The 27,878-nt window shown below is 39.0% G+C and overlaps 2 protein-coding genes and 1 long non-coding RNA gene across 8 annotated transcripts; 2 read left to right on the top strand and 1 right to left on the bottom strand.

Moving 5' to 3' along the window:
* LOC111340618 (cartilage intermediate layer protein 1) lies at positions 1 to 21,203 on the bottom strand. 5 transcript variants are annotated; one of them, XM_088729372.1, is made up of 17 exons: positions 21,069 to 21,203; positions 18,240 to 18,297; positions 16,563 to 16,606; positions 16,236 to 16,278; positions 15,028 to 15,141; positions 14,050 to 14,193; positions 12,953 to 13,096; positions 8,340 to 8,459; positions 8,099 to 8,209; positions 7,591 to 7,698; positions 6,511 to 6,630; positions 6,260 to 6,376; positions 5,757 to 5,864; positions 4,658 to 4,763; positions 3,612 to 3,763; positions 617 to 2,636; positions 1 to 243 (listed from the first exon to the last, which is right to left on the bottom strand). In XM_088729372.1, exons 2-17 carry the CDS (start codon positions 18,295 to 18,297, stop codon positions 240 to 242), a joined length of 3,513 nt encoding a protein of 1,170 aa, XP_088585498.1. In that variant the 5' UTR covers positions 21,069 to 21,203; the 3' UTR covers positions 1 to 239. The 5 variants fall into 5 exon arrangements, with proteins under 5 accessions (XP_088585498.1, XP_088585497.1, XP_088585499.1 ...); XM_088729371.1 differs by lacking the exon at positions 21,069 to 21,203 and adding an exon at positions 19,587 to 19,683; XM_088729373.1 differs by lacking the exon at positions 21,069 to 21,203 and having other exon boundaries at positions 16,563 to 16,637; positions 18,240 to 18,260.
* On the top strand, positions 11,476 to 12,633 carry LOC148725946 (uncharacterized). Its single transcript, XR_015990320.1, has 2 exons — positions 11,476 to 11,757; positions 11,884 to 12,633. It is a non-coding gene; the product is annotated as an uncharacterized LOC148725946 (long non-coding RNA).
* Positions 19,863 to 26,866, top strand: LOC111340621 (A disintegrin and metalloproteinase with thrombospondin motifs 15). 2 transcript variants are annotated; one of them, XM_022947495.2, is made up of 6 exons: positions 19,863 to 19,975; positions 21,945 to 22,117; positions 23,417 to 23,732; positions 25,138 to 25,412; positions 25,863 to 26,037; positions 26,739 to 26,866. In XM_022947495.2, coding segments are annotated over exons 3-6 (750 nt in total). In that variant the 5' UTR covers positions 19,863 to 19,975; positions 21,945 to 22,117; positions 23,417 to 23,433; the 3' UTR covers positions 26,740 to 26,866. The 2 variants fall into 2 exon arrangements, with proteins under 2 accessions (XP_022803230.1, XP_022803232.1); XM_022947497.2 differs by lacking the exons at positions 19,863 to 19,975; positions 21,945 to 22,117 and adding an exon at positions 23,154 to 23,305.
* Positions 26,867 to 27,878: the final 1,012 nt, after the last annotated feature.

The following is a 27,878-nucleotide window of genomic DNA, read 5'->3' as shown; positions in this document are numbered from 1 at the left end:
TGAGCATTATTTCAAGTTATAAGCCATTTTTTTAAATTCCAAATCATCGTTTATCAGCAAATTTGTAAAGTAACATTTTGTTAAGTTATTTCACTAACTTTTTAATTATCTCGGCCTATCTAGACAAACAGTTTCATTCAGTTTCATCTTTTTTCAATCGTCAACAGATCATAACAAGGTTCGTAGTTTTCCTTTATGCTATTCATCTATCTTTCCGCTTGTCCAACGCGTACTCAGGCTTAGCTGAAATTAGAAAAAACAACAACAACGTTGAGTACGCGTAATGACCCATATTTGCCAGAGCTAATCACGATTTTCAAAGTTGGAGAGTGAGGAACTTATTACATTGAAATCTATGGATTTCTGGATGCTATTTATTGTCTTTTTTTAAAAGTATTAATTCTTGTCTTAAATTAGGTCATTAATTTTTGATTAAGGTGAAAAATTAAAGTTTCGCTGAAGTTCATATTTTGTAGCGAAACTCGAAGATACCCGTGTAGGGATTGCTTGGGGAATTTTGTTCTCTTGCTCCACCTAAATGAAATCCCATATCATCGGACTGCCCTCTTATGTAGACGCTTTTTAGTCTGGCCGCTCAATCTACCCCTTCACCTACCTACAGGTAAATGTCACTGTAGGGCTGCGGTTTGTGGTAGTCGGTCTTCCTGAGTTGTACAGCTGGTTTCCTGTGAGGCATCTGTTCTTAGCCACACCTGTAGAGCCAGAGTACAGTGCAGCGGCACCTCCTACCAAGTCTGGAACACAGAAGTTGCGCTCTTGACTTGAGGAACCGGCTGGGGATACAGAACACCGATTTTGTAAACCGACCAAAACATTGTTGAGACTCTGGACTGTGCATGTTCCTGTCAGAGTAAGGAATTGCAAGTGGGTCTGATACGGAACTAGTGGACCTTCATTGCATCGGTATTCCAAGCACACCACACCTTGCCCACCAATTATAGAACTCTTCTCGGCTGTGTAACCGTAATCCAAGTCGGGTTGACCAGGAGCCTTTCCAATGCTTCTTACGTATATAACTGAGTCTGGATTTGATCCTGTAACAAGCGCTTTGACGTAACAAATCTCATTAGGTCTTACACGCCACCTACGAGAATCGTTAGGATCTTGTATTCTAACACTTTGCCAGTGAAATAGTTGCCCAGGAGCGGCATCTTGAAATTCAAAAGCAACATCATTTGCACCACTTTGTGCACATCTACCTTGCTCGCCTTTGAGATATATTGGACCTCGATTATCCACTTTTGTGGAGGTGAATCTAAACGACTGGATCTTGAAAATGGTCCCGACGGGTGACCTATCGATGATCTGAGGGTTTACGGCCAGAGGGAAGCCAATAGGCTGTCGAGGAATAAGAGGTACTCCATCGCGTTCGGCTTGCAAGATGGCCTGTCTGTTTCGTAGACTTAGAATGCATAGGATTCCACTGGCAGGGACTGTACCTTGGCGGTAGGAGGTATATTGTAGCCCATTGTTGCTCAAACCAATGCGAGTCACAACTGTGCCAGGGGTAGCCCTAATTCGGACGTAACTGGCAACAGAAACGTAATCCCAGTTAATGTTGTCATAAGGAACATTCGGTGTTATGTTGGTTACAAAGTACTTCCTCGCTTGTCTTCTAAGCCTCGATCCACTGCCGTACTTAGGGCGCAATTCTTCGATCTTCACCCAGCGACCCGTTTCCTTGCTCAGGTACCATTGATGAACTGTGACACCATTGGGTATATCTAACTGTTCAGCGTCGATGCGGACTGAGATGTTTTTACTAAGACTGAGCTGGTTGCCGTTATTGTCCGTGAAAGCTTGTCTCAGCATTCCAACAGATCCGAGGGTCACCTCTTCTCCGTTGTCGTTTATCGCTGAAAAATCCCCAGGGGCTGCCATCATGTCTGCCTGGCTTCTAGGATCAATCACCCCAATTGTTGCAGTGATCTCACCATTATATACTCTTCCATCAGCCGTGAGGAAGGCATTTGCAGGGATGTCCAGATCGACAAACTTTGGTCTACCTGCAGATCCTCCAAGAGGAATGTTCTTTTTCTTGTTTGCTGGGAATTTAATGGCAGGTGGTTTCTTTTGAAGGACGATAGTGTAAAAGGACACTTGCTCCTCATGAACCTCGAAAACTTTCGTTGTGTCTTGCAACAGTCCTTGCAGTTTGTCCTTCACAGTCAATACGATTCGCTTGGTTCCAGACTTGACCAGAATATTGAAATTTCCTCGCCTGTCCGTATAGTATTTGTTACCTTGGTCATTGCTTACAGTCATTTCGCCCCACTGGAGTGGATTTCCCTCAGGATCGACAATTTTGCCTCGAAAATTTATTTTTGAGACAGCACAGTCTGCACATGCACATTTGGAGACTATCCGTATGTTGAACTTTATACCGCTTTTGCAACTCACGCGGCTGTCAGACATAGAAGCTGGGCTACAGCATTGCCGAGTGGAGTCCTGTCCTCTACAGCTTCTAGCTTGGCGCTGGTTACGCTTCACACATACTTCACTGGAGCAAGTACCAACATTGATAAGGTTACTTCCACTGCTATCTTCTGTACATCCTTCAGGCAATAACATCACCTTTTTTGTAGGGCTGGGGTTACACGAATCGTCGCGATCACCTGAAACATTCATATATGTCGGGAAAGCTTTCCTATTGGTTTAAAGTCAAATCAGTTTTAAGGTGGCTATTAATAGTTTCCTCGCGCGGGAAACAGGTCACTCTTGCGTCATACGCGAGAGAAACGGGCGAAAGAAGCGCGAGATTAAAAGACGAAAATTCAAAACAAAGATGGCGGCACGAGGCTTTTTTCTACTTTTGTAAGAAGTTTACCTAACAGTGTGTATTTGATGTGTTGAACGGCCACTGCGTATGCGGGAGACAGAAACGAAGATAAAGAAGATGATTCTCGGAGACATGAAGGTTATTTCACATCTAAACGAAATATCCAACCGATATGAAATCTTGCGAGAGCCATAAAAGGAGAATTCAAGTGAAGGATAATCTGGCTGAAGTAGAAGAAGACTGTGAAACTTCAAGGAAAGTAAGACAATATAACCATAAGTTCTGAGTAGGTCCTTTAAGATGAGCCCGAGAGGCCGTCTTTGACGGCTATTGAATGATTTAACTAAGCAGCAAACGTTTGTAAACATCCAGATCGTAGGTGCTCGCGCGAACACACGCGATAGTCAGCGGTAGCTAGAACAGATCATGAGCAAATGTTGATCTTATAGAATCCAGATTTTTAAATGCGCGAGAACGCGTGTGGAAATTGCTAAACTCACGAAAGCTAATGCATGAAAACAAGTCCGGTAACCCCTTCTTTTTATTGTTCCAATATGATAATAACGTTGAAAGGAATCGTCAGAAAAAAAAAAAAAATAGAAATTCTACGGAAGGACATTTGCGATGCGTGAAAATTTCTGAGATTTTCTGAAATTCCGCTCCGTAGAATTTTTTTAAAATCTTTGTGCATTTTCCTTTTCAAGTGTCGGAAGCAATCACTAAGAAAAATCACGGGGTCACCGGGTTAGTTTTCAAATTATTTGAGCCATAAGCTAAAAAATGCGTCTGAAAAATGGATGTTATTTCTTACCCGGAACAACTGTCAGCTCTGCTTTGCTGGAAACTGTTTCCCCGTGTTCATTTTTGGCGCTACATTTGTATGTGCCAGAATCACGTGAAGATATACTAGACAGACGAAGGTTTCTGCTGATCAGCTCTTGTACCAGTACACCGTTGTGAAACCTCAAAGAGAAGATAAAAATAAAATTAAACTAGTGATAACTATAGCAATAAAAATGATACATGTTTTTTTTTTTTTTTTTCGATGACTAACTCCTTAAACCTCTTTTGGCAATGCTGTTTGAGAGTATTCAAAGTGTTCATCAGAGTAGGAAGATAAAACAACGGTAGCGAAGCCTTAAAATAAATTCTAAACTTTTTTACAACATAACTGCACAGTAGCCATTTACGGGTTGCTGAGGGCAGGCGGTATGTCTGAAATACCGTTAAAAAATCTAGCGTGAACAATTTTTTATCTGAAAAACAGGATCACCAAAAGAGGTTTATAAAAATCGACTTCAGGTTATTAATATCCCTTGCGAAAATGTTGAGTTCTTGGACCTCCGAATTTAGCGTGGCGTGACACAGGACCTGCTGGGGCTCGTTTCTCGAAGGTCTCAGTAACCTAACGGGCACGTATAGCTGTTCTATTTTTCATTCCAGTGAGGGGTTTTAAAAGCTTTGTGAGCTATACAATAAAACTATCAGCTAAAGAAACAAAATAGGCTGGTTAGGGCGCCAGAACCTGCTTTCTTATTTCCTTTAGATTTTGGTCCTAAAATATGGCTCCGGGTTAGGGTTACTGGAACTTTTAAGAAACGGGCCCTTGGCTATTGCATTCTTGTCGATTTGTCTTATATTTTTCTCCCATTTACTTCCAATTTTTATTTTATTTTTACAGCTATCATATCAATCATATGTTTCCTTCTAGTTTCCCTGAAGGTTAAAAGTGAAACCAACAAACGAAGATTCTAACAAATTGTAAATGACGCGCATGAAAAAGTTTATGTTAAATTTTTGCAAGACACTCTGATCTCGATCATGAAGTGATTCTTTTATGCTAAGCTTTTGACATACCAGCTATACACAGGAACAGGCTTCCCTTTTGCCTCGCAACAAAACGTTACACTCCCGCCCTCCATTGCGGTCGAATCTTGGGGATTCTTGGTAATGACCGGGATTTCTGTAAAATGATCCAGCAAGTAAGTAACACAAGTTACCAATACACAGGACGACACCAAATGTATTTCGAATCACTGGTTAAATCATGTCTCTGTAAAATTTACTGGACGTTCAAAACCTAAAGACAACCAATCGCTTTGGAAGGAGGTTAAGTTTATTGATCGTAATCCTCACTGGTACACTCGTAGGGTCAAAGGAGCTATTCACATAAGACTTCACCCTAACAACATCAATAGGGACAGCTGGATAGAAATTCCCTAAGCGTAGATGCCCATAATCAAAAAACACAACAATAGGAAAGCCGTTCGAGAGCGGACCACCGAGGAAAAAATAACTCAATAGCATCGAAGATCAAGACGCGCCGATCACAGCTGTGGAAACCAACCAATCAGAGCGAAGTATCCTGCTTTATAAGAAGACCAGAAAGCAGTCGGGTTCAGTATGGAGTTATTTTTGTACTGCACCGCTATGAACAAGCATACCTTTTTTTTACGAAATTAACGTTTTTTATTGAATGTACGCATTTACGCATTTGTATTTTTGCCAAGTACGGCAATCCAGTTTCTTTCCTCTATCATTGTTCCTCATTGTTCCATGTTGTAAATCAAATTTAAACTGGTAACCATAATGCTTGGCCTCATACTATTCTTGCTTCCCTTTCCACTCCCTAATAAACTCCTGATGCGCTAGTTAGAAACTAGCGTGAAAGCGTATGTGAAATCCACTCATTCATTATATTCCTCGCCTTTTAAATCAGATGGTAAGAAATTCTGATGATAGTAAAATAACTAAGTATGCTTCTGAATACCTTTGAAGGACAGGTTTATTGATTAAAAATCTTAACAAAGTTTTTTCAAATAACAACATGACTTCAAAACGAAAAACAGGTGAATCAGGAAATTCTTTTTCTTTTGTAAGTCTGAATAGATCTAAGCATTTTTTCGTTATCACAATCAATTTATTCTTGTACTTTTTGTTGGAGATAGAACCTTACCACCTTCGCAAAGCTTTCCTGTAATTCCAGCTGGACACCTGCAGAATGACCTGTTACCTACATTTAAACAAGTTCCTCTATTCCTGCATGGACGGTTGTTACAATTAACTGAAAAGAAAAATGGACAACGGTTAAATGAATCCAAAACATGATTTTTGTTTGGGTATAACTACTCATCGGTGTTATCCAATCGTCAAGGCGCAATACGTTTAATGGCACATTTGTTTTAGCTCGTTTTGTTTGTTTGTTTTTTTAACAGGCAGGTGTTTCATTGCAACATAATAGGTTCGCGTGAATTTCCCATTATTCGGTTAGCTTTCTCATTTCAGAAAAAGAAGACTCAACAAGAGAAAGAAAAAAAATTTCGATATGCCTGTACAGGCGAAGTCGAAATGTTTTTCATTTGTATCCTACGAGATCAATTAGATTAAGGTTTTATAGATTTGTGATTAGACACAAGCACGATCCGGCAGTGTCTCTGTATACAACCCTCTTTAACAAACCTCTCTCACAATTGCCTCCAATAAATTGGACTTTGCAAAAACAGTAATGCTTTTTGTTTCCAATGTTGTAACATCTCCCTCCATTTTGGCAGGGGTTAGGTGAACATGGATCTAAAACTTGAGAAATAATTCAAAACTCAGCCGGAATCTGAAATGATGAAAATCATACAAAATTCGTTCAGAGACGATCAGGCCCAAGATAAAAAAAACCATGAAATGGATGTATCTTAGGTATTACTTTCATTACTGACCCTTTTGAATCTCGCAATTCTTTCCAGTATATTGAGGAATGCAGCGACAGCTATACTCAGAGTTTTGACTGGAGCATGATCCACCATTCAGGCAAGGACTTGAGGTACATGGATCTAAAACTGAAGGAACACTTGATAGGTTCAGTCTCAAGCCCATAGGCATAGCCCCTAATCTAATTCCCAGGCCTCTACGTTTCCATTTAGTGGTTAAACATCTTCATTACGGCCTAGTTTTTCTGAAGCCAAAAACTCAAGAAGTAGGGCATAGCCTGTTGCAAATTTGGATTCTTCTCGCCCGGCTAATAACTTGTAGTTACTGAACTGCTTAGCCTGGTTCCAGATCAGTTTACGACACAAACTTCAAAGGTCTTGTCTTGTTCATCTCGGTAACCGCACTGAACAGGACTTGGGCTAAGATCTACAGTGACTTATAAATGCCGATGAAAACTTCAACAATGAGAAAAACCGCCTTTAGTTTGCTGTCACTAGCCCATTAGTTGTTGAGTTTTTCTTTTACCTTTTACGGTCCTGAGAGTGCGGGAGAAAAACGGACCAATAATGCAGTAGGTTGAGATGGGGCTGGATCGACACACCAGAGACCCAACCTATTCCATTTGCGTTAGTTCCCAATCTCTTACAGCTCACAAATTTTGCTCCATACTGAGAGGACAGTTTTGGCCCTTTAGTTAAATCCTCGACAATTTCGAGCGTGAGACTGAACACAATAATTACTTGAGCAACTGTACTGATGAATCACTTGCTATCAGTAAAAGCATACTAAAGGACGGGGTAAGCGGGCTCTCATTCAACCTAAGAATCCAACTCGCTGCGCCCTTAAAAATTAATTTATGATGATAAAATTACCTAGTATGCTTCTAACTACAAATAAAAGACTGGTTTGGATGTTGATAATGTCTTACTACGCTCTTACGATATCTATAAACGATTGTGTTGTTTTAATAGAAATGATAACGAATTATCGGGAAAGACCTTTTTCTTTTTCAAGTCTGATAGACCTTAGGATTTTTGCTTCACTCAAGGTATCAGACATGTACTTTTTGTTATAGTTTGAACCCGTACCGTCTTCGCAAAGTTTTCCTGTAGTTCCAAGTGGACAATAGCAGAATGGTCTGTGTTCTACATTTAAACAAGTTCCTCTATTCCTGCATGGACGAACGTTGCAATCAACTGAAAAGATAAATACGACAAACGCTGCAATTGAGCCAAAACATGAGATCATTCTGTAATCGGTGCTCATCGGAATAACCCAATCGTCAAGGCACACTGAGTCAGTTATGGCTTGGAATTTTGTTTGTTTGTTTGTTCGTTTTGGTTTGTAATAAGCAGGTGTGCTTCATATTAAGGTACTGTTTTTACGTGGATTTACTAATATTTAATTAGCTTTCTCATTTCCGAAAAAGAAGACACAGAAAGAGACAGTAAACAATGCACCGCCGATGCTTGGGCAAGCGAACTCGATATTTTTTTTCGTATCCCACCAATCAATTAGATTAAGGTATGAACGATTTATGATTACACACGAGAAAGAGCCAACAGTGAGTCAGTATACACTTCTGTTTTAACAAACCTCTCTCACAATTACTTCCAGTAAATTGAGCTTTGCAAATACAGAAATGTTTCCTGTTTTTAGTGATGTAACATCTCCCTCCATTTTGGCAAGGGTTCGGTGAACATGGATCTACAATTTCAGAAATAATTTAACTTAGCTGAGGTCGAAAAAGAAAAATCATACAAACTCCGTTCGGAGATTAAGCCTAAGATAAAAAAAACTGTGGAGAGATGGATTTGAGCTATTATTTATTACTTACTGTTCTGAATCTCGCAATTTCTTCCAGTATATCGAGAAATGCATCGACAGCTATACGTGGAGTTTTGACTGGAGCATGATCCACCATTCAGGCAAGGAATTGAGGTACATGGATCTAAGACTGAAGGAATACTTGATAGGTTCAGTCTTGAGCACATAGGCATAGCCCTTCGTCCCAACACCAGTCCTGTTGTTCGTCTTGCTGATCTAATTCACAGCAGGCCTTTACGTTTCTATTTTGTGAATAAATATCTTCATCATCGCGTAATTTTTCTAAAGCCCTGCTCGAGAACTCGGCTGATATAATATATTTACCGAGCCGCCTAGCCTGTTTCAGATTGGTTCACGAGACGAAATTCACAGCTTTTGTCTTGCTCATCTCGGTAACCGCGCTGAATAGTACTTGGGCTGAAATCTGCGGGGGCTTATAAATGCTATTCTAAACGAATTCCCTGCCACGTTTCTCCAGCTTCGATTAGTTTACAATCCATATCATCTTTGTAAAACTTCCAAAAAGGGAAAAAGCACCTTTAGTTTTCTGTCACTTGCCCACTAGTTGTCGGGTTTTTCTTTTACATTTTACGATCCTAGCTAATTAAGAGTGTGGGAGTAAAACGGATGAATAATTTAGTTGAATGAGAAGGGGCTGGTTAGACACACTAGAGACTCAACCTATCTCTTTTGCGTATCGTTACCAATCTCTTTCAGCTCAAAGTTTTCGTTCCATACTGAGAGAACAGTTTTGGTCCTTAATTCAAATCTTGGACAATTTCCAGCGCGAGAAACGCAATAATTACTTAAGCAACTGTTCTGATGTACGTTAATCATCACTAAATTAAAACATACTAAAGGACAGGGTGATTAGGCACAACAAGCCAAGGAATACACCTAGCAACGACTTAATAAAAGTTGTTTAAACACTTTCCACGGTATGATATTTTTATTTTATACATACGGAGATTTTTTTCTGTGAAGACCGTCACATTCAGGGATTGGAAGCGAACGACTGTGAAAATACTTCGTTCGTCCAGTCAGAAACACGAACGATAGTAATTCAAAGTGCAAGTTTCAGTATGTACAAAATAAATGTTTCGATTTTACCGACGACTTCAATTGGCTGAAAAGGCGGTTTGCCTTGCCAATTCAAATTTTCATAAGAGGTAATGGTAGAGTTTAAAATGAAAAAAATCAAAAAACAGAAAGAAAAAACTGCCACAACAACAACAAAAAATATGAAAACTACGTAAATTAAACCCTGCAAATCGATATTATAGGAAAATTCATTACCTGACGAGGAAATTCCGTGTTAAATTGCACGCGAAAACCGATATCGCACCAATCGCTTCGCGATTCCTGCGATATCTGTTTTCGCGTGCAATTTAACGTGGAATTCACGAGTCAGGTAATGAGTTTTCCTTGAGTCGCATAACTGAATGAAAATAAGAAAACAAGAAATTAAATCGGCAATATTATTGTTTGTTTTTATCCCGAGCGCACTCTCTAGAAAGCTATTTCAAAGCCAATCGTCAGAAGTGTCATTATTATGTTAGCGAATAGAAAGCAAGGTTAGTCGTACACGTTTGAACCTTCGACAATTTTATTTTCACCTCGTGGTTGATTTTACATTAATTTTCGAACTTCTTAAACAAGCTTCACACTATTTAAGGATAATAGTGGTATTTTACTGAATTTAGAAACCGTTTATCGTTAACATCTTTTTTCTAAAATTCTAAATAACTTGCTCGAGAAGGAAAATAATTTACACCTTTTACTTTTTGGTGGCAAACCGAGAGAAATTAAGTGTGCAAGTGAAAGCACGGATTTCAAGTGCAATAACATCGCGATTAATATAAGGTAAGTGCCTTGAAGTGTAAATACGTGTATTGATCGATCCTTTCTTCCTTTAAAAACAAAGAAGTGTTTCATGAAAAGTCCAAAAACTTTAATCTTTTTATTTGTAGAAATTCACTAATGGCGACTGCCATTAGCTGAGTCGTTGGGATGAGCTTTCGACTGAAAGTTGATGGAAACATTCACTGGAGAGCTGTTGAACGATACATTGGTGAACAATCCACCTAGAACTCTTGCTGTTAGATCATGAATGCCGTTATTCATTGATGCTGTGTTATTGCCAACTACTGATGGAAGTGCAAGGCTGTTGGCATAAATTCCTCGCAAAGCTTTGGTGCCCTGACCGTCGCTGGTGTTGGCAGCTGTGACAGTCGTAGTGGTACGACTGAAAACCCAGCCAACTTGCTTGACATCCTTTGTTGTTTTTCTTAAAAGATTATGGCTGCAAGTGGATATTGAACTCGGGTTGGCGTGACCTGTTAGCTCGGAGATTGTTTTTTCCGGGCCGTGTTCACAGGATTTTCTCTTTTTCGGGTTGTCGCGAGCGAAAGAGGTTTTTCATGCCTCTCCAAGAATTTGAAGTTTAGTTCAAAACAAGGAAGAACCTCAGGCTTACTTTGAAAACGCTTTTTTTGTTTTTGCTCTCTAGAAGGCGACAGTGTTTTTGAAAACATTTTAAATTGACTAAGAAACCAAACTTTGTAACAATTTGATTTTTTGTGCTTACGGAGATGCGAAACAATTTCAATCAGCCTCGTTTTCAACTCGCAATTCCACGCTAAATACCTCGCTTCGATAACCAATCAGAATGCGAGATTTTATTCAATGATACGATTCTATAGAAAAATTCACTGCCTGACGAGTGAATTCCACGTTAAATTTCACGCGAAAAACTGATATCGCACGAATCGCGAAGCGATGAGTGCGATATCGATTTTTCAAGTGAAATTTAACGTGGAATTCACGAGTCAGGTAGTGAATTTTTCTTGAATCGCATAACAGAATAAAAATAAGAAAACAAGAAATTAAAACGGCAATGTTATTGTTTGTTTTTATTCAGTACGCGCGCCCTTAAGAAAGCCATTTTAAAGTCAACTGTCAGAACTGTCATTGTTAAGGGAATGGAACGCAAGGTAAGTCGCTCACGTTTGAACCGTCGACAATTTTAATTGTACCTCGTGAATTTTTCTTGCATCACATAGCTAAAGCCACCAAATCACTAGGCGAAACCAGGTGTTTTGTATTTATGTGCGCCACGCCAGTGCGCAAACAATGGAAACCCTTTCAAAGTCAGGTGTCAATATCTAGCGAATAGAGGGAACAAGATATTTTTAGAATGAAAACCATTTTTATTTCAAACTCGTGGAGAAAGCGGTGCCTCACATTTTACAATCTTCAGCAAAAAAAACTAAAAGTACACAATACGGAGTTATTTAAGACAGAGATTTGCCTGCTACCACTCAACTTGGCAGAATGTGGCGCCGACAATCAACAACTGAATGGTCAAATCCTCAAGCGAAATGAAAATTTCAAGCGTTCCGGTATCGAAGCAAGATCTACAAAAAGCGGTAAGTGCTTTACAGTTGTAAAAAGAAGTGTATTCAAAATACAATGATTAAGACTGGAATTTCTCGGTAAACTCGGGCGAAGTTCAGTTAAAAGTCACAATTTTAACTGTTTTTCTTTCATCGCAGGGAGTCGCTCGTTGGTGTCAATGCTGGACTGAAAGTTTACAGAAATATTTACTGGAGAATTATTAAAAGTTACTCCAGTAAACATTCCGCCAACTGCTCCTGCCATCAGGTAACTAGAGCGACTGGCATTGCTGTCAAGGTCACTAGTAGCTGCTGTGTTGCTTGGCGTAGCTGAGCTATTGAGAACAATCTCCCGTAAAGCATGACTTGAATAGCCGTTGGTAGTTGTCGTGCTTGGCGTGGTTTGAAAGCGGCCAACTTATTCGACATTCGCCGCTGTTTTTCCGGAGGATTATGGCTGTAGCTGGATATGGATTCCGGATTGGAGTGGCCAGTGAGCTCTGATATCTCCACTGGGTCGAAATCATCACTGAGCGCTTGGATGACAGTTTTGCGACCACTCGAACTAGTGAATTTGCCGTCTAGTGTTTTTTGAAACCTTGTTGTATCTAAAAGAGGCCAGTTCGTCGTCTGTATAGGCTACAATGGTTTGGATTTCGGGAAAAGATGCTTGACCTTTTTCGGCATTGATACCTGTTTTGGAATTCTTTAGTAACGCTTGTTTGGTTTTCCTCGGCGAGAACTGTCGTTTGGCTTTCTTCCCTCGTCTCTGGCATTTTGATTTTTTTTCTATGCGTTTTCTCGTACTTTTGAGCGTGAGTGGTTTCCTCCAATTTTCTAAAAATTTCAATTTCAATTCAAAATTTGGAAGACATTCGTTTTCTATAAATTTGTTCATATTTGTTCATATTTTCATAGCACTAGTTGTATTTACGTTTTTACATTCGTAACAATAATCACTGCTCGCGACTCACTTCAGCGATATCGCTTTATGCGTTAGTGCGATTCCACGCTAAATACCCTCTCTTCCGGTTGACGTATTGACCAATCAGAGCGCGTGTTTACTTTAAGCCATGCGATTCTATGTAAAATCTTTGAGGTCCTGCATGCTAAACACTTTGAGAAATATCCTCGTTTTCAGGTTTTTGTCCATGATATACCATTAAAAGCCACAGGATAAAATTACTACACATTTAAACAAAATTAGGGTAAACAAGTGAAAACGCACCTCTTTGACAACGAAAACCATTATACTGAGCAGGACAGTCGCAATACTCAGCAAGCTTGTTAGTGTATACCAGCCAAGGAACTGAGGGTCCAACTCTACAAGTTCCTCCATTCAAACAAGGGTTGCGGCGACAAGGAAACTTATCTAAGGTACACAAGAATAATAGCTGGTATAAGCAGGTTTTACATTTCTTTTTTTTTGATCCTTTGATTGACCAAATGATCTTGATCGTGCCATGACACTGATCCAATGCAATACGAAGAATTCCTTTCAAGATATTATGGCAAGGAGGTATGCGGTTCAGATAATTTTCATTGCTACCCAAAGGAACCAAGAGTCAAACGCTAAGTTTAATTGAGTTTACATGAAGGTGTGGTGTGGTGGCACGCCTTTCTAGGAAATTTCTTGCCTGATTTGGATCGCTTTCATATGATTAGTGAACAACTGAGACAACCAAAAGATAGAAAGATGTAGGGTGAGATTAAAGCTTCGAGGGGAGGCCTACGCGATTCCAGCACCTTCACCATAATCTAACGATATTTTCGACTTACTATTCTTAATCGGCAGATAACTAAAGATGAGAGAAATAACCTGCCCCATCCCTCTAGACACAAAAATAGATCTACGTCCATAAAGAAATTCAACTGAGAAGTGTTAAAGAACGTAGAGACATGGAGAACTGACTGACTCGATCGATTCGTATCGATCTCACGCGCTTTCAAACCACAGTAGTGCCATACTACTTTGGACTTTGCTGAACAGCAAAGTACCTTTAGCAGAAGTTTTCCGTCGTTAAAAATGACAATAGCTTATAATGCCAAGCGCTAAAATTTTACAGCTAAAGCAGCTAGGGGGAATAGACAAGCGTTGTCCTCAAGATACGCGTTCTAACAGCCTTCTGCTAAAGGTGAAGTTCTTATCGGTTGCGGAAATTGAGGTCGGTAAACGTAGGTTAGTTTTCTACTAAGGCTTTGCAGGTTGCCTCATCCATTTGTGGTCCCCGCCTCTAAGCAGATGGAGCCTTAGCCTCATTTTAGCAATAAAAACCACCTCGGAACAAAAGAAGATTAACAAAGGAAGTTGAATATAGTACATACCCCATTCGCAGTGCAGTCCAAAAAACTGAGCCGGACACCAACAGAAGTATCTCCGAAACTTCCATTCTGGAAAACCTTCTTCTTCTACTTGACACGTTCCTCCGTTCAGACAAGGTTTGTTTTGACATGGATACCAATCGAGCGCTGATATGTTATCAAAATGATTGAGTCTGACTTAGGATATTATTAAACACGGGCGCCTGTAAATACCCCTTTCAAATTATTTCTTGATTACTAATCAGGAGAAAACTGTTGAATCGCAGAGTTGAATGGCCTAATCATAACAGCTAATCCTAACATTTCGTCAATACCGTAAAAACAAATACTGTTTTCTAATAAAACAATGCTGGACTATTTCCGTGTTAACATAGCCCAAGGGTACGGGAAAATTCGAGAAAGTTAGGTGAGCGTAAGAGAATTTTTGTCATTTTCTCGAATTCTCTCAACCTCCGAATGGTTAGATGAGCATCTGTGAAAAAGGTAAATAGTCTGCCATAAATTTTTCAATTTTTTCCGAGAAACAAATAGAGCATGACACCTTAAATGTGTCCAGATACTCTCATTTTAACCCGTCTACCCGTCGATGAGAACGCGCGTGCCACTTAAAACAAGTCATGAAATTTTGATTTGACAGAGGAAAATTCCTCAAAACTTCAATTAATGGCGATTTTTTTAAAAATATTTTCCGCTGAAATGAAAGGAAATTTCGCTAAGAACTACAGTGAAAGTTATCACACTCTACGTGTAAGTGAGACATTAAAAGAACAATTGTTAGATTGAGTCAAACTGGAGAAAGAGGGAGAGTTCTTGGAGACCATTAATACACCTATGCAAAAACATATCTTTGGATAGCACTCAGTCCAACTACATGTATCTGTTAATGTCGCGAGAACTTACACCCTGAGGCACCTGTGATCTCAATTAAGCGGAGACAGGGCAAATTTAGATCTACTTGTCACGTGTTCACTTTTTGCCAACCTATTTCGCAGTTCCGTCCACCATATTTAGTGATGCAATCGCAGTAGTATCTGCTCCCCAGATTACTGCATCCTCCATTCTGACAAAATCTTGAATTCAGACTATCACAACTACCTAATCAAATAAGAAGAAGAAGGAAAAAAAACAAAAAAACAAAAAAAAAAAATCCCGTAAATTAAGCTCTTACTAGCGGAGGGCTCAGTTTCTATAGAGACTTTTATTGTTTTTTTTTTTTGCAAGCGGCACGTAAGGCTCATGAGGGTGTTTTCCGGAGCCACACCTACACAGAAACATTGCTCAACACAATATCTTTAAAATATCATTTGGGAAAAACATTAAAAATAGTCATAAATAAGACCGTCTATACAAAGACTTGTTATTTCTTCAAAGAAGCAGAGGTGCAGAATTGCAGAAATTTGACTTGTTTAGTTAGATTTGAGAGCCGATTAATTTGCTCAAAGAAACACCTTCAGTTTCGAATTTTCGATCTTCGGTCGGTATACGATTGGAACAAGCAAGAATGGAACTTATTTTTTCCGAATAGCACATTTCATAATCTTTCCATTGATATATAGTCTATGGAAGTTACACTTGAAATTGTGTGTGGCGCAGGACACCCTCGAAGATAGACCATCTTCTTAAACTGGAAAAATTTTCGCTTTCAGATGCCTGGAAGAGAAGACATCACAAAGAAGAAACTCCAAACATAGTTCTTTTACAACTGACGCACTGTACTAGTAGTAATAAAACATTTTCGCACTTTGAATAACTTGCCATCACAGGCTTTGTAATAAAACTATGATAAGCTGTTGCACGGTTGTGGCTCTTTGTAACTATAATAGACTTTGTATAAATACTGTCCAAAGAACAAGGCAGTGTCCACAATAGCGAACGTCGGGTCTGTAGGGCCGGAAAATATTTTTGCTGAGTGTAACAGGTGGTACAAAGTGCCACGTCTACTACAAAGTGTGATAGAAAGAACATCTTAACGGATACGACTTGTATTACAGTTGAAGCTATGATTTCACCTTCTTCGCTAACAAAAACGACTGTTGAACTAAAAAAATACGTTCAACGTCTTTACATGCATTTAGCGGTATCAATTAATCTTGACATCTGCTTGAGGTGTTTCATCAGTATTTACTCATTGGCACCAATTAATACCTTAATATCATGGAAAGAATTTGAATAATGCTGTGTTTTCCTACCTTGATACCTTGAACGAAATGCACTAACGTCCACCTCTTGGTTCTGAAAAACCAAAGAAAGTTTTTGTGATCTTCAAAATGAAACTAGTTTAATTTTTGCATTTTGTAATGGAGTGAGAAAAGTATCCGGAACACATTAAATAGGTCAAGCAAATGCTGTTAACATCCATGCGCCCTTCATGATTTAGGGTAGGCTAGGCTGTTTTTGTTATTCTCATAATTCAAGCTAAACCCTTTTTTGACAAAGGGGAAGGGTCATAAACAAAAATTCCTATGAAACCTGTTGTACTTCTACTTAGCCCGTATCCAAAGTTTTTTTCACCTTACCAGAGTCACGTTATTAGCTTCTACAGCACGCTTTGTCCAAAGAACTGATAGTTTGGTGGAAAGCAAGCAAAGGTACTGATGTTAGAATACACAGCCAAATTGGTTAGTAATGATGTAATTTACACAAGTATATTTAGCGTATCCACTAGCTCGTTAGACACACGACTATGCCTCTTTTTTGCTTCACTATCGTCGCTCTTTTTCCTCACAATCAGAGGATACATGTAAATAAAAAAGCCTTGCACCCCCCTTAAAAAAGGAAAACAATATATAAATAAATTCCTCTCCTGCAGTTAATACCCATGTTTTAGCTTCGTGGTTTCGAGTTTTTCCTATTGACCTGTCAATTAACATTACTAAAATAACGCCCAAGAAAATGACTGCAGATCAGCTGAGATTTGAAAATTGTTTTTGAGCAATATGGAAACTTAATCAAAAGATTTTTTGTTGTCACTGACTAAAAATCTTTCTGTGAGTACGTTTCGGTTAAAATACTATAGCCTTCTTCAGCAATAAAATGGCTACGAAAGCAGAAGAGTACTTCAAAAAGAGCCGCAGAAACGTCACTTGGGATTGCCAAAGGCCTTTTAAATGTCAGGAATGTAAATGTGTTCATTAATGGCATTCGGTTCACAAATTGAATGCCACGCTTCTAAAAATAATCTTTTCGACCATTGGGAACAGCGGTCAATGATCTTGACGTCCTCAAGGTCAAATGATTGTATTTTATACAATGTTGGGTTTATAAAGAATTTTTATCTCCCGTGAAAATCGCTCTCTTGTGTTCTTTAATCCTGGATCTTAAGGCTGTTGATGTTTGACCGATATAAACTCCGTCACAATCTTTGCAACTGATTTTATAGATTACTCTTGTCGATGAGTCTTCACTAAATTTGTTTTTAGTCCTTTTTAAAAAGGAGCCAACGGTCGTTACGGATTTGTGGGCAACATTGATATTGAATTGATTTAAAGTTCTTGCAATTTTTTCTGAAATTCCTTGAAGATATGGCAAGGTGACAAAACCTCTGTTGGTTTGAGACTGATTTTTAGACCCAGTGGTGCTTTGGCAGGGCGTCGACCACGTGTTGTATTTCGGATAATCTGTCTGCGTCGGTAGAAGGGATTTTCTTTGCTCTGTCGAGAAGGGTTCTAGCTACTGAGCGTTTATGTTGAGAAGGGTGGTGAGAGTTAAATTGAAGGTATTTGTCAGTGTGTGTGGTTTTCCTGTAGACGCTAGTTTTTAGAGTTCCATCGGGATTCTTGGTTGTCATGGTGTCCAGGAATGCGATGGAACTATAAAAACTAGCGTCTTTTGCTTCTTCCACTGTAAATTTGATGTGTTGATTGAGTTAAGATGGGAGTGGAACTCTGTAAGATGTTCACGAGCAATGCCTACATGACTATCGTCGACATATCTATACCACCACTTCTGCGGCTCTTTTTAAAGCACGCATTTTCTTTCGTAGCCATTTTATTGATGAAGAAGGTTATAGTATTATAACCGAAACGTCCTCATCCAAAGTTTTTTAGTTAGTAACAACACAAAAACTCTTTATTTATCATCGTGCCTGACTACAACTATAGCATCTTTAAAAATGAAAACTTAATAAATAGTAATTTGAATCATCAGTTTTATTGCTTGTGAGAGCGAAATAGGAGAGGTAATTGAGTACTTACAGCCATAGCAGACAAACAGAGTTAAGGATAAAATCTTTGAGTTGTGTGTAGCTGCCATCTATTGGAAAACACAAGTCATTTTGCTAGCCAGAGGGAAATCAACAACCAGAATAATAAGGTATGAAAATAAACTCTTACTCTCTGCTGGGGGAGAGGGTGTCAGAAGGAATCACACCTTTTACGGAGGAACGGCAGGGCGATCAATCATTGCTAATGGAGCTTAATGGGGAGGACCAACGAAAATTGAATGCCAACTAAGGACGATCAATAGAGTACTACAGAATCTTAGGGAGGATAAGGTAAAAATTTATCGTGACACAACCAAAATCCTTCGATCCCCCTACCCCTTTCCCAATGCGCAGGCGGTAAATCATAACCAGTCCCTAAGCTGCTATTATTTTCGTGAAGCTCCCGGATAGTATCATTAAATGACCGATCCCGTCGTTTTGACTGATTTCTTCTCACAAAGTTCCATGCCTACTGTGGAAAAATTTCTCGTGGTAGCTTCAAAAATTAAAAATAAAGCCAAATGAAACAGCCAAGGTTCTTTTCCGCAAAGTTTGCCAATAAGCCACGGCTTAATGTCTTGCGCTCGACCGTGTTTCCCGAGCTTGAGTGATGAGAAAACATAATTAATTGGAGGTTATCTGTCCCCATGAAAAACTGCACCACCGGCTCCCACACTACAGCCTTTACTTGAAAAGTACGCGTTAACATCAACAGTTCGACAGAAGCACCGTTTATTCATACTCGCCAAAAAACGGCTGTGTAATCAAAATTCTCACTTATGCGAGTGTCGTCATTCGTCAGTGGAAGACATGTGCGAGCCTCAAAATAGCGGAAGACCATGCAATGAGCATCAATGCGTAAAAAAAACAAACAAGTCTATTCGAAACTCAAGGGCAACCCAGAAAACAACGTCAAGCACGTCTATTGAACATACGGTATTTTACTCACCGTTTTGTGATAGATTAGTCTTATCATCGTATTTGATTGGCCGAAATCAATCTGGTGATCACAGTCCACGCGCTGGGACACGTGCAACTAGAACGTATTGTAAAATCCCTGTAGACCTTACCCAGTACGTATGATGAAAGGAGCTTTTCCCCTTTTAGTCCGTCTGGTGAAAGTTACTTAACAGACATAAGCGTGAGACGAGATTACGGCCTCGCGTTTGTTACTATCTTTGTGATGTCAAGATAAACTTATGCGTCTATTTCCAAAGCAAAGCAATTTTGTGTGGGATAAACGCTTTAATCGATTATGTCTAGAATTGTCTTGCGGAGCTTTCGATTCAATAGATGATGATTCAAATAATGTCTCTTTATTACCGATACTCATGTTTACCTTTTCTGAAATAGTCTGCCAAGAATGAGAACTTCTATTGTTTCCCCAAGGCGGCGCAGTGAAGGCGGAAATTATTAACCTTTATCTCACCGCCTTACGTTGGGGAAAAAAAGAAAAGCTTAAACAAAGCAGAACGATACAGAACGAAACAAAGACACCAAGGTGTAATGGTTGTGGTCGGTTATTGTGGCAAACATTCTAATAAGCCTTGTGTATCATTTTGTTCTCGTAATACATGACTTCATTTGCAACTTTCGACTTTTTTTCTTTTGGGAAACATTATTGAATCATGTTGCATCTAACAATTTTATGTTATTTCTGTTAAGAAGGGCTTACAAAGCGACTCAGTTCATGATGGATCAATTGATTAGCCAAGAACGCTATCTGAGGTAGGGTGTGGAAGTGAAAGGACTCATGGGTTAGGAACAGGGTCTATGGCATTATTTTTCCTTAAAACCCCATACTGATTACAATAATCTAAATAAACTCTTGTATTTAAACTAGTGTTACTGATAAGTTGATTCATATGTAATTAATTTGTAAAGAAGCGTGACAAAAGTTTTGGCTCTAATTCTTCAATTTAACTCTTGAGCTGGCTGTTGATCTTGAGGAAAAAATAATATGTTAGCAAATGGAAAAGGGAAACCAAACGTATAGTTTCAGGTGTAAGATCAGTGGAAGGAATAGAAAATCTAATTGTTGGTCATGGAGGGACAAAGAAAATCATGAGCGACTAAAGGAAGGGTGATACGTATTGTCAGAATGCTGAGCTGAGGTCAACCAGTTCGCAGCTATAGCTATCTCGCACCGTTCGTTTTAGTCTTTGCTTAGCAGAAAGGAATCTCTTGCCTGTTCCAATAATTGTTTTAAAAACTAGCTGCTAAAATATCGTAAAAGTCTCACTACAAACTATATTTTGAGGTTTTTGTACTACAGAGAGTTTCGTGAGCGGTTTTGAAAACCACCTGGATTGGGAATTCCGCCAGTAAACGCACGCGCATGAGGCTAAAGATGCCAAGCGACAAAAAGTAAAATCCTAGTTTCGTTGTGTCCAATTTGTTATTTGGGTCACCTAAGACACTGCACGATTGAGTGTTATTCCAAACGTAACCTTGTTGGCCAATTTCTTTTTTGAAACTGTAACTTGATTGCAATAACAGACCAGCCGGAAATAACTTCTTGTAAAAGCTTTCAATAAAAACTTTAGTTCCCATCGAAGAATCGGCCTGTCTGGGATGGAGTAGGAAGCTGTTCAGATAGCACTTCATCCAAAGGAGCACCGGCTGAATAATTAGATCAAAATGCGATGGGTTATACTATTCGCTGAGATGAGTGCAATTTATGGAATACAATTTACCTAAAGAGCTACTCTCAGGGGGGTTTGCGTTTTTAATTCCGTGTTTTGCGGAAGGTTCCCTTAAATATAACCTTATCTACTATGCAGTATAAAGGTATTGAAAGTTAAAATTGAAAGAGACATACCCTCAAAATTTGTCCGTTGCCAGTTTTAAAGCTTTAAAATACCTTCACTTCATTTCGCTCGTCTGGCAACACAACTAATGTTGGCGAGACTTCCTTTGACTTTATAACGTGCAATTATTCATTAAAGCAGTGAAATTTGAACATCTTGAACTTGTCTTGGCAAAGTCAGTTGACCCGAAAATATTGTTTGCTGGATGATAAATTCCAGAATACTATCATCATATCAATTTTTTTTGAACAAGGTGAATAGGTAACATATTTTAAAGTAAAAGTAAAAAACTTCTCATCTACAGTGTGGTAGAGGCCTCTGCTGCTTGTCAAGAGTTAGGGTAAACCTACTTTATTTAGCTCCTAACATGACTCACTAATTAAGAATACCGTTTACAACGAAGAATTGTAAATAGAATCTTTGTTGTTTCTATATAAAAAGAATCGAGTTCCTCTTCAGGCAAAGTCCGGGTATTATTTATCATTTTCATCCTGATTGGGAAAGTGGCCAAAAAACTGTAACCAATCAAAGACAAAACATATAATGAGTTTTTTTTGTTTTTTTTGCGTGTCAATTTTAAACTTGAACTCTAAAATTAATATATCGATGAAATGAAGCCAGATGTTTCAAAGATAGGCAGCTGAGTTCGTAAAAGCCTTCAGCTGTTATATAGGATGGTTGTAACCTTGTTAAAGGCAATAGTCCAAATTACTTACCTTCTGCCTTTGATCAATTGCAGTTTTTAATATAAGCGAAGATATATTTAATTTGTCACCTAAAATCCAGTGGTCAAATATGAGTCATCTATGCGCTGTCTGTCATTTGTAAAATGGGCGAAAAGGAGCTTGTAATGATAATGCATCCTAATCTGCTGTGTTTATCCTCAGGAATGATCTACATCATAGGCTTGGCCAGTTGTGATTAAAATCTCGCCCACACGCCAAGAATTCAAGAAACTTGGTTTCGATTTCACTGACATCGTAAGCCAAGTGAAGCTCAAGAACATCCAGGTCTTCTTTCAAACATTGCTTGTCTTCTGCCATACCTCGTGTCCTTACCGGTACGGATTACTTCTCTCCACTTTATTTATAGATAATATTTTGATCTTGTTATCTAAAACTAACTTACTAAGGGGCTGAAGACAACATTTCAGACTTCTCTGAAATAGGTATGATGGCTATGATTTCAAAACGTTTCGATCTTTTTTTTTACTGTCTAGTGAGTACGGATTTTTTTCTATCAGTCCACCAAATCCACTTTGAAATAGGGAAGGTACCGCTTTAGTTTTAGTCAGATTTTCGTCACTTGGCAGTGTTTACAATTTCAAGTGAACGCTTTCACCTCGAACATATGAAAGGAAAAAAGAAATGGGATGAAGGATCAGCTCAGTAGTTCGCCAGGTTTTGAGTTTCTTTTAATAAATGTTGTTTTTCTCTAAGAAGTCAAGTTATTCCGTGCACTAATGGTTTTTAGGGGAAGTGTGATTGCACAAGAAACTACTTTATGATTTCTATCGTTTTCATTTCATTTAGATTGCTTTTTTTCGGCGGTTCAAAGTAGCGTGGCGAACGGAATCGTTCGCACTCTTGAATTTGTGCACAACTAAACTCTGTCAACGGCGTTGTTTATTTAAATCTGAAACTCAAAATTTAACGAAATCGCTGTTGAATGAATTCTCGGTATTGTTTACTTGCTGTCATGCAACAGATGCTCGAATACGAGCGGTCCGTTTCATCTGGTAGACTATTGATCGGGAGTCTCTTGCGCGGACTACTGAACAGATCCTCAGAGGATGTGATGATGGGAAAACTGTGACTGACTACACCTAAAATACTGACCCGAAAAAATTTTCAGACACGGGAAAGCATTCAAAATCCAAGAAAATCCGGTCTTTAAATCCTCTTGTGGCCGGTAACAAAGCCTTATTAGCCCAACCTTACGGAAGATAAGTTCGTATTCGAGGAAATCAAGAATGTCAAGTATATTCTCACGCAACGAAGAAAGAATCTATCAAACGTCTCTCCTATATTTCTTTAATAGTAATTGATATTGGGCCATTAGCTCAGGAAAAGGAATTTTTTTTTTCCAGTGTTAGAAAATGAGAACTCAAAGTTAAAAACAAAACTTCGCAAATTGTGTGACAGTTTGCGAAGTAATATGATGCTTAGAGGGAGCAAAAGGGACCCTACCCAAAGAGCTTTAATTTTGGCATCGTTTGCAACTCCTTGGTGATAACAATCAAATGCTGGTAAGAAAAAAAAATTGATAATTGCTCGGTAAAAGCTATTAGTGCTTTTTCTATTGTTTTGTTCTACCATTCTCACATTTTCCCCTCAACATTTTCTGAAACTAAATTCAGATCCAAAATTGACAACTATGCAAGTCCTTATTATTGTGATTCTCCAATTACTGTTGCTGTTAACATGGAGCAATCCAACGAGAGGTCAATGTGGAAATGAAGACTGGACCAGCACGTTTGCAATCGCTGGTGACTCTACTTCTCAATGCGCGAATAATGTCTACTATGTCAATGGACTGAGAAGCGAGGGGTATGGTGCCCTGTTAGAAACAGGACCAGGTGTAATTAAGGCAGCTAGATGTTGCTCTGTTGACCAGCCATACTCTCAGGAGAGCAACAATTGTTATCAGGCTCAGTGGTGGACTGACTTACAACGGTATGTAAAAGTGTAATCATTGTTAAAGATAAAATCCTCATTTAAATAGCGACACGGGGATAAAGGAAATATTGCTTACTGGGTAGATGCTCTCCCCCAAAAGGAAGAGGAATTCGTGTCTACTAGATCGTAGGCTAAGTTTAAACGAAAAATCCCAAAATATTCAAGTCTAAAAATTTTTCGAAGAGAAAATTGGATAATTGAGAACTGAATGAAGAAATTTCTGAATTTTCCCTTTGCTAACTACAGGGGCGGATGTACTAGCCCCAAACTAAAATGAAAGAAATAATTTGGATATATCAACAAAGTTGAAATGGTAAATTGGCCACCGTAATGATTACAAAAGCTGACGTTTCGAGCGTTAGCCCTTCGTCGGAGCGAATAGAGGAATTGTGGGTTGTGTGTGCTTTTAAAGGCAGAAAATGGAGCTACGTTATTGGTGGGTGCATGGCAACGAGAAAAACATGAATAAATTAGTGGAATGAAAAGCGTTCATTGATCCCTGTGGGATTTAGACTGCCGGTTTGAAAGATGAGCTTTTGTTCAAGATTTTTACGGCTTTCTGTGCCACCTAAGTGCAAGGAAAGACCGCAGATTGCCATATGTTGCTTAGAATGATTGGGTAAATTAAAATGTCTAGCGACTGGTTTCGATGTGTCCTTGTCATTCCTTTCCACGTCTCGAAGGTGTTCTCGGAATCGGTCACCTAGTCTTCTGCCTGTTTCGCCGATGTATATCTTTTTGCAATAAGTGCAAGTTATGCAATAGATTACATTAGCGGAGGTGCACGTGAAGTGGTCGGTGATCTTAATGGATCGTTTAGGTCCCGATATTTTATCAGTGTTGTGAATGAAAGGACACGTTTTGCATCGTGCACGAGCGCATTTAAAAGTGCCTGGTTGCTCATTAGTCTGAAAATGAAAGAAATTCGCTTAGGCTTTATCGCAAGCTTGGTTTGAGAAATCGCTCACAATATACCTTTTCCTTGATTGATATCTACAAATTTTCGAAGAAGGTTCTACGAAACCAATTTAATTTAATATTGCGCGACGCTTTAACAACAATTACCCGTTGCCTGGTTGTTATGACTCGACATGATTTCTTCCGAGTAATTATTAATTAGTCATCAAATCAATAGAAATAAAGAAATCAAGATGCCACGAAATTAATACGAATGGCTTCCGAGTTTTTTGAGAATGTAATTTCTTTATGGGTTTTTTTTATCCAAGTCAGCATCTCCGCATAATATTTTGGAGATGTTTGCGAAGTCGATCTTCAAGCGCGCTCTCTCTCCTCTCCCTGGCAAAAAAGTGTGTGCGTTAATGTAAACGATCATCCCGTATATACGATTTCATTCAATTATATTAAGGCTAGTTGTAAATTTTTTTAAAAAATTTCCAACTAGCCATGATTCGTGGGCATTGTGCGAGAATCCAGGATACCTTCTGCGCGGGTTTTTCACTGTTGGGAGAAATTTCTTGGCTGACATTGGCGAGGGTGTTTGCTGTAAACCTGTGAGCCACCCAGACCAAGATGGACCATGTAGAGATATCACTGTGAATTTCATAGCAGATGGAATGAAGCGGTGTCCAAATGGGATGTTCCTTAAGGGATTGTACAAAACAAGATGTTCCACGATAGACTGTCTCACGCAGATCAGATGCTGCGAACTGATTCCAGGTGAGCTCATGATGCTCTTTCGGAGCGGTGTGCTCTCTTTCACTATAACTTCTGGACTAATCCAGCAAACAGACGGTGGAACGAAAAACTCAGTTAATCAAATTCTTTATTTATTTATTTATTTATTTTTATTTTAAAAGAGGGTTTGGGGACTGCGGAAGACTTAGGATCGAATGAGATCAATTTCCTCACAACAGTTATAAAAAGATCTACATCGCTCAGAACAGTTTTCCTGATTGGTCATTTACATTTTCTTTCATCATGTATAAAAGGGATATCAATATTGTTAAATACACGGTTGATTTCTCATCAGTTCTACTTTTCTTTTTTTTATCATTATTTCCTCATAAATGCAAGCGATTGTGCAAATGTGACAAGTTATCAAGCGCGGAGGAGTTATCCTTTTTTTCTTCCCATCACTTTTTTTTTTATGGTTTCTCGTCCACACAGGGCGCGTGGACGGTGGCTGGTCAAACTGGGGAGCCTGGAACCCCTGTCCTGTGACTTGTGGAGGTGCTAATCAGATAAGATTCCGCATGTGTACAAACCCAACACCATCAAATGGAGGAAACAACTGCGTTGGAGTTCCGTTGGAACTACAAACATGTAACTCGACCCCATGCTGGTATGTAACACAACTGTATTAAAGAAACATTTTTTAAAAATAGAAAACAAGAGCTAACCTGCATAGCAGGCATCAACAGGGGAGACATTAGGAGGACAGAGGCACGAAGTCTGCTGTTGGCTTTCCCCACCCTCCTTATCCTGTTCATAGCAAACAGGTTAATCAGAACACAGTTCTTGCTTGCTTTACTATTTCTATTCAAAATAGATTACGAACACTGATAAATTAGGAGTTCACTATTCAAGTAATACATCTCTTTTGAATCGACGATCGCGCTTATCATACACCATTTTTAGTTTTTCAAGGCAGTAAAGCGTTTTTAAAGGGTCGTAATCTCTGTAGGAGAGTGATTAAGTACACAATTATTCCTGAAAAATAAACAATTTCGTCAAGTGCGCGATCCTGATGAAAAGAGAGGTGTAAAGGTCATGAGACTAAATATATTTCTGTCGAGAATCTTTTATGCTGCGATTACGTTACAATGATCAACGACGATCTTGAAGTGCAACTTGCTGGCAAACATTTTCCCTAGTTATCAGGCACTTTTTCTAGAACAGGAATGCTTCCAAATCTATTTCCATTTTTTATTCTTAACATCTATACTCCAAAATTGTTTTTCGGATTTAGAAAATCATTTTGCACATTTTCACTATTTAACCTTCGCGTGATCTTTAATTTATTTTATTCTTTACACTCCACAGATTAACAAAGGATGTGACTAAAGAAGCCTCGAGAAACAAGTTAATGCAGACAATACAACACTTTAGATATCATCACTGTTATGACAATTTTCACACAACCAAAAATAAAATAGAGCTCGTGGATCTCGTACTGGATAAGTTTTCTTGTCAAGGTAGAAAGCTAATCATTGGTCACTGTCTGGGGATAGGGAGTAAGTTGTAAGAGTTTTGAATATCACTTTTACTTTCTGTGCGACATTGTTTCAAATGACAACCTTCCTGGTCAATTTTGTTCTGAGAAAAGTGGCAAACAGTCTTTATCGTTAACAGCTCTTTCTCTGTATCCATTTTATCACTAAATCAACATCATAACAGAATACAATCTACATTAGTAAAACTTTATTACAGGGTTGTTCATATACTTACACCGACCAACTGCTGTTTCCAAGAACGTACGAGCTACGTGGTTGTGGATAAATCATTGAAAATGCTCTAGACGCTCCATCCCCCCAACCCTCGTACGTATTGTTCCATTCTCTCTTTTCCTACCCTTTGGTTTCCAATATAATAATATTTTTGTGATAAATCACAAGTTTGGCTCTAAATGTCAGAGCTCGCTCTTTAAAGAACGTTATACACCGTACAGTTTCGACGAGTAAACGGCTACAGTGTACTGAAAGGTGGAATTATGAAATGCTGCAGAACAGCGGAGCGCGATTTCCCCTAGATCTGCCAACTGCCAGCTCCAAATCACACTCGGGGAGAATGTATACGGCCCCCAATCCAGAGCAAGAATAGCTCCCATAGCGTCATTCGAACCTGCGACTTCGATGAACCCACTTGTATCACCATGAAAAAAAATTAGCAACCGACACGTACCAAAACCGTACCAGAATAAATTTCACAGTGGCCCAAAATAATTGCTGCTCACAAAAAAGGTAATAAAAGGATTAAAAACGTTGATAATAAGGGGTAAATTAAAAAAACAACGAAAAAATTCGAAATTTCACGGGGAGGAGTTACTCGACCCCCAACTGCAAGTTAGATGGAGAGTTATAACCTCCTTGTCCTCCAGCTCCAAACCATACTCGGGGAGAAGTTATTCGGCCCCCTAGCCGGAAAGAAAACACTGCTTCTTCATAATAATTTGTTCGTAAGAGT

Source organism: Stylophora pistillata, chromosome 8, assembly GCF_964205215.1.
Source record: "Stylophora pistillata chromosome 8, jaStyPist1.2, whole genome shotgun sequence".
NCBI classification, from domain to species: Eukaryota; Metazoa; Cnidaria; class Anthozoa; order Scleractinia; family Pocilloporidae; genus Stylophora; species Stylophora pistillata.
The sequence above is the reverse complement of the archived record's forward strand: the minus strand, read 5'-3'. Positions and strand labels throughout refer to the sequence as shown.